The sequence below is a fragment of the Perna viridis genome, chromosome 6 (assembly GCF_037379345.1).
Source record: "Perna viridis isolate PV_CMFRI_1.1 ecotype Kerala chromosome 6, ASM3737934v1, whole genome shotgun sequence".
Lineage (NCBI taxonomy): Eukaryota > Metazoa > Mollusca > Bivalvia > Mytilida > Mytilidae > Perna > Perna viridis.
The window spans coordinates 27,878,727-27,890,879 of record NC_142450.1 but is presented as its reverse complement, the minus strand read 5'-3'; the positions used below and the strand labels follow the sequence as shown (position 1 = coordinate 27,890,879).

Sequence of the window (12,153 nt, the reverse complement as noted above, 5' to 3'; positions counted from 1 at the left end):
TCTTTGAAAATGATTACTGTTTCCCATTCCTGAGATTTTGGAGTGTTTACCATCACTGAAAATGATTACTGTTTCCCATTCCTGAGGTTTTGGAGTGTTACACCATCTCTGTAAATGATTACTGTTTCCCATTCCTGAGGTTTAGGAGTGTTACACCATCTCTGTAAATGATTACTGTTTCCCATTCCTGAGGTTTAGGAGTGTTCACCATCACTGAAAATGATTACTGTTTCCCATTCCTGAGGTTTAGGAGTGTTCACCATCACTGAAAATGATTACTGTTTCCCATTCCTGAGGTTTAGGAGTGTTACACCATCTCTGTAAATGATTACTGTTTCCCATTCCTGACGTAATGTTGATACATTGATATTAAACATACCTGTTCCAGTTTAATACTCTGTAGCGATGAGCTGATTTCTTTCTCAATTTCACCGGTGGCTTCTTTCCAGATGTGCTCGATAAGTTCAACAACCTTGGCTGATAAGGGTTTGGTATCTAAAGCATATTCCTCAACCATCTTAAAAAAAAACATTGCAATTACTTTTTCATATTTATTCAAAAATTATTGTGTGCTTGCTAGGAAAAGAATCTTCATGTCCATACAAATTATACAGGACGCTTCATTTAGTAGTTTTGTTTAATTACCGTAATGAATTATCAACTGAACCAAAATAGATCTATTTCAACTGTTTTTTTTTTTTGTTTTTTTTATCAAAAAGACCATTAAATAACGACTAAAATATCTTGGTGTCTTTTTGTTGTTTTGTTTTTTTCTTTTTTAAGAACATAGAGTAGCTAGTTTTGTAATCTTACTTTTGTGTGAGTTATCTTTCCTTATATCTTGTTTCTCATTTTAAGTGTAAGTGAAATTTCTTGTACCTACAGCCATTGCTAATAAAAAGTTCTTCATTAAAAAAATAGCATTCAAAGATGCAGACCAAAGGTCCAAATTTGTTTTTGCTATTTCAATCATATATTGACAGTAGAAACCTAATTCTGTTAAATAAGAATAGAAAATACACTGAATCATAGGTACTGTCAAAGTTGTAATTAGACTTCTTTATTACGAAGTTTTTGTTGTACTGCCATATCCCTGGTCTAATGATTATAAGATATTGTAAAACATTGTGATAACATCCTTTATTCAGCAATAACCTGTCTTAACGACCTCCTTTATACAGCAATAACCTGTCTTAACAACCTCGAGCTCTTTTATTCAGCAATAACCTGTCTTAACGACCTCCTTTATACAGCAATAACCTGTCTTAATGACCTCCTTTATACAGCAATAACCTGTCTTAACCACCTCCTTTATTCAGCAATAACCTGTCTTAACGACACCCTTTATACAGCAATAACCTGTCTTAGTAGTAGGCTTTTGAAAGAATCATGCAAATTCTGTAATATGTGATAGACCCCTAAAAAGGCTACACATTCTTATTTTTATTAAAAAGTTGCTTTATAGGTCTGTATGATGATTGTATAATTATTCATTCCAATCTGTCTGCTCTTAGGAGATTGAAAGTCCAACAGTTTCTATTGTATTTTAGTTTTATTTACAGATTATCTGCCTTAATTTTGAATTCTACAGTACATTCTATATAATTTTTATCTCCTAAGAACTAGGGTTATATGAAAAGCCACCTGTTAATTTCTGTTTGTTATAACATTTTAAACAAAATTTCAAAAATAAAAATATGTACCGTATTTTCTTGACTACAAGTTGATGTGGAGTAGAAGTCGAATTGCCTAGGTTTAACCAAAATCAATGAAAAAAACATAGATAAGTCGAATTCAGCAGATAAGTTGAGGATCGGACATGTGCATTTATATCACAGGTGTCAGCAGAGATCCGAGTTGAGCGGCGGTTTGTTTTCAACGCATATTATTCCAGCGATGTTACTAAGTATAGTATTCCGGAATTAGTTTAATAATTGTGTATTTGTTAAAGTGTACTTTGTCCTTGAGTTCAATTATTTTTATTGAATGGCGTGTCAATGGCTATGAAATCTTAGATCACTAGGTGTACGAAATCGTAAACATGTCAAATGTGGGCACCCATGTGTGAAATAAGTGGGAAATTCGTTTGATGAATTGGTCATAATTACCAGCGGTAATTTATAAACAATATTTAAGAATTGGCAATAATACAAATTTTGTCTATTGAGAAATAACATAAAATTTCCATGTGCATATTGTTTATTGCGCTAAGTGCAATAAACAAAATATGCACATGGAAAATTTATGTTATTTTTCAATGGACAAAACATTTATTACTGCCAATTCTTATAAATTAATTTTAAAACATATTATTATCTTCAAACAAGAGAAAAATAGCTCTGAATTTAACTGAATAGCTCAATATTTTTTTTTATCCATTGAGATATAACAAAATTATTTTAACCAATCAGATTACAGTATTTAATGAATGTATTCAATTTCTGATTAGTTTATACGCTATAACCTAATTTTGGTCCGTTTACGCTGAACAATCCGTGAAGCCGATTATGTTTCAGTGTAAACGGATTATTCAGCATAAACGGACCCAAATTAGGTTATAGTGTATAAACTAATCAGAAATTGAATACATTCATTATATTTTAATTAAAAATAAAAAACAAATATGATATATCCATCAATTTTATTAACACTGAGTAAACAGCAACTTTAATTTTCCCGCCGTGTAGTAATTTTAGTAAACAAATTGGCTGCCGTTTTAAAATCAGCGGCAAGACGCTGTCATTTCGTCACTGGGAAATGTTCAGTTATTTTCAAAAGTTGAAGACACAGGTATTAAAGCAGGAATTTGACATAAACCTGGCGCACATAAAGTTAGTTTATAATTTATTGTCACAAAAACGTTTCAACGTTACAATGTGACTGAAAACATTGTTTTGGATGTTGACAAACAAAAAGTAGTTCCGTAAAAGGTGGGCATGGCCTAAATAGCAAGTTAGTTTATACAATTGAAACAATGTTGATTTTTGTCAACAAACCAATCAAATGACAGGATTCTCATCAAATTAAAATATTACCTGGTATTACTAAATACAATAAAAAATAATTGTTACCTGCAAATTTAGTTGCAATAAGCCATTTAGATAACACTCCTTAACAAATTAAAATTTGAGCCACTAGCAAATGTGTTTCGACATACCATAATGGGTATAAATTTGCATATTGAAGGACCGATAACTCCAGAACACTCAAAAATGTCTTTCCAGTTAAAAAAGTTTTGTTAATGTGTCTTCTAGACTTTGTTTATATATTTTATATATTTTAACGGTTACAAAGTTTCAAAGTTTTCATTAACGTCGTCGTATTCATTCATAAAAGATAGCGGCAATAATCAATAATGTTCAAACTCAATCGCCAGTTTGACTGTTTGAGTGACGGCTTTCATTGATTGCAGTTTACCAACAATTTTGAATTAAAAAACAATCAAAAGTGAACTAAACAAATCTAATGAAATGCATTGTAAACAAACTTTTTTTCTTGAAAAATCCTTATATAAGTCGAAGTGGACGATAAGTCGAGGCTGACACTTATATCTATCGACTTAAAGTCTGGAAAATATAGTAGGCTTTTCAACCATGAATCACATTTTGCTTGATTCTTATCTGGAGTGCTACTTAAGAGACATCCCAATGCAGTGCATTCTATGTAAAATGAACCTGCAAATAATGACTATCTTAATTACATTGTAAGTGACCATAACTTTGTTCTCCTTTTAATGGTTACTTAAGACAAATTTGACTGTATGTGGCTTTTTAAACAATAACAAGTTTACCCTGTATCAGAGTAAAATCCATATTCACTATCAAGTGGTCAGTAAAAAACTAGTCATCAGTATCCACTAACAATAAAAATATAACTTAAATCAGAATGCATGCCATCATACCTGTTGAAACTTAGGAGATCCTACATTCCTTGGTACAGGCTCATAGAAAACCTTCTTATGATTTGGTGGCCCCATTTGCTGGTTATACAAAAAGGCATAAACCTCTAAAGCATCTTCTACAGTCTTGTGGTAATAACATTTCTGGACAGGAACCTGGAATTCAAGATTAACTATCATATACTTATGAGAATATGTAATGTAAACTTTCTGAAGTTTATTAATGTGAAGTATGTAATGGATTGCTTTTGTAATTATTGAAAATCATGTTATTGAACTCGTCAAAAATCGTCTCCTCAAAAAAAAAAAACAGTTCACTGGGTTGTTTAAATGCTTGTTACTTTATAATAATGTTTATACTTTTAGGTTTTTATCATTAATTTAAACCACAGAAGCACATACATGTATGTTCAGTCAGGTTTCTAGAAACACTGATTTTCTTTGTTACATGACAAGTTTTTGCAAAAGCAAAATATTACATAATTTTAAAAACATGCATATTTAAAACAAGAGGCTCCCAGGAGCCTGAATTTTGCATTTCAAGGGCAATATGTTTAACAAAAAGTTGTTCCACAAATTTGACTCCAGAAGACTTCGGTAGAACTTATCAGAAGGATCATTTCAGCAATGAAAGTTTCTCTCTATCTATCATAGTTTTCAAGACATTGGCTGAAAACTTAAAAAAAAAAATAAAAAAAAAAAAATGTCATTTTCCCCTTTCAGAAAGGCAATAACTCTTACAAAGTGTCACCTGACAACTTTTATCCCTGGAGACTTTTGTAGTCCTAATAATACAGATCATTTCAGCAACTGAAAAAAATTGGCTAAACCTAACAGTCTTGGAGATATATGCGAAAAACTACTGTCTGACCCCTATGTTCTATTTTTAGTAATAGCGGCCATGCTTTTCCACAGATCAAAAATCCACATAACAGTTCTATGAAGGATACCCATAAGAACATTCGTACCAAGTCTGGTTTCAATTGGTAAAGTAGTGTCAGAGGAGAAGATTTTTGAAAGAAATAACATTAATAATAGCAAAAAACTTTTAAAAAGGGCAATAACTCCAACATGGCTCAACAGATCAAAACAATAATCTAACCACAGATAGATATCATCATGCTGAACAATTTTACCTTTGTCAGAATTTAGCTTAATGGTTTTGGAGATATATGCAAAAAACTATTATCTGGTTTTGGAGGTATATGGAAAAAACTACTACGGTTTTTGAGATATATGCAAAAAACTGCTATCTGACCTCTATGTTCTATTTTTATTAACGGATCAAAAATCCCCACACTAGTTCTATGCAGGATACCCTGGGGAACATTCACACCAAGTTTCTTTCCAATTTCTCAAGTGGTGTCAGAGAAGAAGAGTCTTGAAAAATTGTTAACGACGACCAACGCCAAGTGATGGCAATAGCTGACCTGGCCAAAGGCCAGGTCAGCTAAAAAACAGGAAAAGTTATGGCTTAATATATGTAGAATTACAACATGAGGCTGTAAAATTAACAACAAAACAGATTATCCCATGAAGACCCATTTTTTGCTATAAAAAGGTCATTACTTAAACACAATAGCCAAAATTATGAAAACCATAACAGATCTCCTTAAGTTTTAGGAAATAAAAAATCTCATTTTTGAAAAAGATTCTGACAAGGCTGTTTATCTTACTGATACTGCACACAAGTTTTGGAAGCCACCTGTGCAACCACATATCATTCATCACCAAATTAAAACTACAGATCTTTCCACCAGGAAAGTTTGTTTAAATGTTCTAAAATCACTTTCAGCCCTCCTTAACTTACTTTTTCTATGTATACAAAAAGTCATTATCTGCTGTTTACTAATACATGTAACTTAAAAAAGCATTGTAGTATTTTAATTATTGTGAAAAATGTGAAAGGATAACATATTTCCCAACATACATCAACTCCTATCAAAGTTTGTTTTTACCAACAAAAAGTATGTCTCCCTGTTCCAAAGTTCAAAAGGGTATAACACCAACAAAATTCAGTGGATCATATATTCCAGATAATATGCATAACTCCATTGTATAAAATCATACATCATGTCCTAAATACAGTCCCTGAACCGATACGTTAAACTATTTGACAAACTGATGACCGCTGACTGATTAATTGCCGACGGATCAATAACCGAAGACTGATGAACAATCTGATCGCAGTTTTGTTATATAAAAAGATGGATGATTGGTTCATGCAAATTTAAGAATTTCCATTGGAACGAATCCAAAATACTACCATATTGGATTCATCATAAATTAAAGATACTGAATCCACGTATTGTATTTTGTAAAAAATAAAACAAACATAAAATAAAAGTAACTAATAGATGTTTCAATCTATTGCATTATGTAAATATGTGTAAAAATTGACAAAGAAAACAATGGAATCCGTAAAATACATTGACCGCTCTGTGGTCAAGTAATGCGCTCACTAATTTAATGGATTCGTTTGACGAATCGATTACTGATCAGAAAGTGATCAGTGATTGATGAATGATGGCAATTTTAGTTGCACGGATTGGTTTAGGTACTGTATCGCCTTAAGTTTCATGTAATTTAATGCAGTAGTTTCCAAAGAATTGTTCTCTCAAAGTATAATGGTCACACAGAATGATAGGACAAAATAATGTCTTATTACCAAAGTGGCAAGAAACACAAATATAAATATTCCCATACTTGATAACCTGAACTTTGGAAAGTATTATTATAATAATAAAACACTCTGTATCTACAACTCTCCACATCAGTCTCGTCAACTGTGGCTCCAACATGAACTTCTATACAGCTGAATGATTTACCATCTACTGACTAAAAACAGAAAAAAGATCATGGAATTTAAAACAAAGTTGAAACATGAATTTCAATAAAATAAAATTAATCATTTGGTTAAGTTGATTATCAATACATAAGTTCTAGACAATAAAATAATTCAAAGGGTACAGTTTGATACGACTGTCCAAATTGAAACATGCAGTTATCAGTTCCAAAATTTTACTGATAAAAGGGCATTACAACAAAAAGTATGTATATTTGTGTTTATCAACCAAGATACTACAGGTTTTCAACAGGCGTAAAATTTACCAAAACATTTAGACAAAAAAAAAAAATGCCGATTTTAATTTTGGCAGATGCTAAGTAGTGCACTAAATAATTAAGCTTAAAGTTAATATTTTGCAGAAAATTTATTTTGGGTTTTTCACACAGCCTGCTAAAATATGCCCACACCAATTACATGCAATGCGGCACTTAAGATTCTTTATTTCCACCATAACTTAACTGGATAGACAGTTTGTGAGTCTTACTTGGTATATTAATCTGTAGCTATCATATGGATAATTGGTTTGTTTTGAAAATAATTCTACTTACTTTAAACAGAGCAAATTTTGCAACTTGGTGATTTTCCTCATCAAATGGTGGAGCAGATTTATGTGTGTAGACCCATGATTGCATGTAAGTCTTCTTTGGGTCAAACTTTGTCTTTTTCTTTTGAATATTCTTATCTTTAACAGCTGTACAGGTAAATAATAATTTAAATGTACAAGAAAACCTTACCTAATGGCTTTAAAGGTTGAAAGTACCAAACAAAAAGGAAATTCAATACTGCTTGCATTGGTTTTGCATTCTTTTATGTACACTGTTCCAGAAAATCCCATTTGTCCAATATTTGTACACTCCATGTGGTCTTTATTGAATCATGTCTTCAAACAAGACACAAGACTCTAAGGTGCAATGTTATTTGGGCAAATGGCAACATTGGAAATTCAACAAAATATTCTTCTTGTCTATAATTTCTAACACCAAGACAATGCTGAAAACTTCTTGGTTTGTTCTTCATCAACCGACTCTTAAAAACATATCTTCTCTTTTCAATAAATATTGAGTTTGCTTTTCTTTTAGGAAAAAAAATATTATGTCTGCTTCCTGCTACCCTACCTACCCTAATTTTCTGTGCTTACCCTAAAGATTTTATGGCCATTTCGGCTCAAGCACTGTTCAAGTCTAGATTGTTTCCCCATTAACTCACTGTAAAATGTTTTTGAAAAATAAAATAATTATCCTACCTACTTACCCTATTTTTTTGCTGGTAGCAGGAAACAAGGCTTATCTTTTTTTTGCCTAAGCACAATTCTTTTTAAAAAAACTGGATAGGCACTATTTAGGTTAACAAAACAAGTTCAACTAGTAATCTGCCTACCAACCGCAAAAGTTTTAGAAAAAGAATATTCAAAAGAATTGGCATGAGAACCAGCTTTAGATCTAAATGTAAGTGATAAGTACCTAGAATTTTTCCAGAGCTTAAGCCACCAGATCTTGTCTTCTTAAAACTTGGTTCATCACTAATAGTTGTCTTAGACTCTTTTCTAGAAAAAATACTGTAATTTTCTGAACTAAGTAATTTTCCTTGTTGGACACAATCATGAATAAAATCTAATGACACTACTGGCACTCCATACTTGACAGCCATCTTGCATTTATAACTATTGTCAGCTTTCTCTGCTTCATTACATACAACAAGATGTGTGGCCTGAAATAAATATTTCCATCATTAAATGTTAAGGTAGCCTCAAGTGCCTGGATATGAAGGTAGAATCTTGAATATTATACCCTCCACAACTTTATTGCCCAGAGTATAAATAAAGAGTGTAATTGTATTAATGTAAGTAGTTTTTGTTAATTCTGTCAAGTGAATAAATTTGCAGATATCAATTACCATGGATTCAAAAAATTATCAGCATTTTAGGAGCATCATATGTCAAAATAAATGTAATAGTGAGAATTTTAAAATTACAATCTTGTAGTTAAAATTGTATGTATATTCATAAACTCATCAAGAATGTTGGTACATACTTTCTTAGTCAAACAATAAGAAATGACTCCACCATTTTCTGTGACCTTTTTCTTGACTTCTGTTTTCTTCTTGAAACTGAAGCCTGTCAGTTCTAAAACTATCTGACAGTCACTGAACAATGCCATCATCAATTACCTTCATAAATTACTGAAAAAAAAAAAAAAAATTAGCATGTCACTGGTATGCTCAATGAAATGCTTCATAAAGTGGCCCCATGCGGGTCTGGGTGTTAAAGGATAAAAGGAATAGGTCCACAGCAGCACTAAGCTTGTCATAAAAGGCGACTAAATACATGTAGGGCTAAGAACCCTGGGCAGGGAGCTAGGGCGCTCTGCCCACAGAACAACTGGATTGTGTGCCCCAGGAAGTAGCATGGGGAACCCCTGGCATGCTACATGCTGGGGTCGTCAGGCCATAATATGGAAAACCTGACCACAAACCACAGAGGTGCACCGTGTTGGGAAAGACGCCACATTCCTAGCATGTTAAAGAACCCTTCTGTGTACCTCTTGGAGTAGGAACTATTGGATTCTGCCTTAAGGTGGCTAGATTGGCTGACCCTACCCACCTCTTCTTGTTTCCTGTGGCACTCAGTTTGTCGACTCCATTGTCCTGTGTCTAATCCCATTTCTCATTGCATCATCATTTCATGTTCATTTCAACATCCATTTCATGTCCATCGCCTGAATATATAGCTGAAATATTGCTGCTCAGGTGTTAAACAACAACAATCAATAAATCAATCAACTTCATAAAGTGCAGCTAGATAAACCCATAGACGTAAAGTCCTTAACAGATGTGGCAAATGTTGACACACAATTCAAGCTAGATACAGCTCTGAATATTGATTGTGATTACACTTTTGAAACAAAATAGATAAAAATCAAAATGGAGCTACCATTGATAAAAAAAATACTTCAATTAAGTTTCATAAAAATAGCTTGAAGCCTTTTGTAGACTTAGTTATTGTGTAATCATGGCAAATCCCCCTTCTTTGTTAAAAATGTTTTAAAAAAAAGGTATTAGAATATAACAATTGAACACAAATAGTTATAAATTTCTTTCTATAGTGTCATGAAAATAGGTGCAACCACTTCTGAGTTTCAGTCTGAAAACAGTGAAATCCCTCTTTTTATGAAATAAGTTCAATCACTCTAAATCAGAAAATAACACATTTCCAAAAAATTGAAAGTATAAATAAAAATTTCTTCAATGCTTGGGTTTTTGAATTTCAGTCCAAAAACAGGAAATCACCCTATTTTGTATGAATAAAGTCTCAAAAACTGGAAGTCATTAATTTCAGTCAAAAGGAAGCCTGACACATTGTGTGAGGAAGCAGGCAAATTCTGTGAGATCAGAATATTTATTTTATGTAATTTTCCTTGTCAAACAATTTTTATTCAACCACATCTGTACAAGGATATTTATTTCCATTTCACTGTATAAAGTAACTGGACTGAGGTCAGAAAATTTATTTATTTTCAAGGAAGTGTAGTCCAGTATATTTATTTTCAACTCTTTCAGAGCCAGAATATTTATTTCCCATAACTTGCAGCCTTCTCTTCCTCATGTAGTTATAATTTTTTTGTGCACCTTTTGTTTTTGTTTCAAGAAGTCAATTTAAGTTCATTTTTTATTGTATTTAATGTCTGTTAGCATTACGCATACAAGCAGACAGTAATTATCAATGTTGTAATGGATCATCCTGTAATGTAGTTGTACACACATTGTAGATATACTTAAAAATTTTTTTTTTTAACTTTAGAAGACAACATACTAAGATTACCTGTACAATATCTAGAGTTATCAAAAGAGAAAAACTTAACTGCAAGGAAAAACAATAAGATAACATGGTAATTTACACAGTGTCATAGACCTGTATTTTAATTACAGGTCTATGAATGAATGAAAACCAAGGATTTTCATACTGTAAACCGCGAAATTTTTTGCGGCACTTATATTTTCCTATTTTCTGGGTAAATGTTGTTACATGAAAATAGAACTGTCATGCATGAATATTTAGTGATTGAGATCAAGCTAAAAAAGTTCGATCACAGAAACCACCACAAAAAAGATGAAAAATTTCCTGGTCTACAATATTCCAGCAATGCTAGAGGTTGTCTGACAAGGTATTTTCTGACTTGGTGACATTCTTGGAGGAACGGAATTCCAACCTCTTACGTTGTAGGAGTAGGTTTACAATAACAGACAATAGTAGTCTACTACAAAAATCCTTCAAGAAACCTGCTACCATATGTAGAATATTTTTAGAACGAATTATCAAAGGCCCCTGTCAAAGAAAATAAAACGGATTTGTGTATGCCGAGTAAAAATAACATTTTTTTTCCGATACTGCCTGTATAAAAATCCAAACCAGTTGTTATTGTATTTTTTCTGCGGCTTTCTAAAGCAAACCCTACCAGTTCACCAATATACCTTATAGGCTCTACTTAAGGACCTTTTCACTGACGACATATATTGCTGCCTGCCACCCATAAAACAATTCTTCAGATGTTAGCATTCAAACTTCTATTGGGTTGACACTGTGGTGAAATGATTGCAAAAAAACAAAAACATGTCAATATTTACTTCCGGTTCTAAAAATAGTGATTACGCATTACAGTGTTTATGCTTACGATAAATGTACTTATGTGGAACAAAACCGTTAAATTCTAATTGTATATATTTGTTTTTTAATCATATTTATTAATGCAAATCAGTATATAGTGTCGATTTATTCAGTAAAGTTTCATTTAAACCTAGCGGTATAGGAGGACTTGGGGCAGAGAAATAATAACCAAAACGTTTTTAAAGTCTAAATATTCTACTCTCATGATATTTGAGAAGTTGATTTTCGTGGGCATTTTCATATGGAGACTTTCATTTTTGTAAATTTTCGTGAAATTTGTGCAGCAGTAAACTTTACAGATTGTTTGTTTGTTGGGGTTTAACGTCCGAGCAGCAGTATTTCAGCTATATTCAGACGATGAACATGAAATTGATGATAAAATGAACATGAAATGATGATGAAATGAAAAAGGGATGGGACAAAAGGACAATGGGGTCGACAAATTTTGATTGCCACTGGAAATAGGGAGAGGTGGGTAGGGTCGGGCAATTTAGCCTCCTGTGGCGGAGCCCTATGGTTTCTACTCCGGGAGAATACCACAGTAGGGTTCTTTAACGTTCGAGGAACGTGGCATCTTTCCCAACACGGTGCACCACTATGGTTTGCGGTCAGGTTTTCCGTATTTAAGCCTGACAACCCCAGCATGTAACACGCCAGGGGTACCCCATTCTACCATCTGGGGCACACATCCCAGTTGCTCTGTGGGCAGAGCGCCCTAGCCCCCGGCTAGGGTTCTGAGCACTATTT

The 12,153-nt window shown here is 32.8% G+C and overlaps 1 protein-coding gene across 5 annotated transcripts in view; it reads right to left on the bottom strand.

Moving 5' to 3' along the window:
• LOC148614349 (protein mono-ADP-ribosyltransferase PARP4-like) overlaps positions 1-11,366 on the bottom strand; it is a 59,949-nt gene extending 48,583 nt beyond the window's left edge. For 2 of the 5 annotated variants that reach the window (XM_088588446.1, XM_088588450.1), the window contains exons 1-7: positions 11,214-11,366; positions 8,777-8,924; positions 8,207-8,453; positions 7,295-7,437; positions 6,605-6,736; positions 3,902-4,054; positions 380-517 (exon numbers count right to left, since the gene is read on the bottom strand). In XM_088588446.1, coding sequence (XP_088444572.1) covers positions 380-517; positions 3,902-4,054; positions 6,605-6,736; positions 7,295-7,437; positions 8,207-8,453; positions 8,777-8,905 — 942 coding nt within the window. In that variant the 5' untranslated portion in view covers positions 8,906-8,924; positions 11,214-11,366. Of the gene's footprint in view, positions 1-379; positions 518-3,901; positions 4,055-6,604; positions 6,737-7,294; positions 7,438-7,480; positions 7,585-8,206; positions 8,454-8,776; positions 8,925-9,345; positions 9,473-11,213 lie in introns of those variants that run through there. The other 3 variants (XM_088588447.1, XM_088588448.1, XM_088588451.1) reach the window with 3 other exon arrangements.
• Positions 11,367-12,153: the final 787 nt, after the last annotated feature.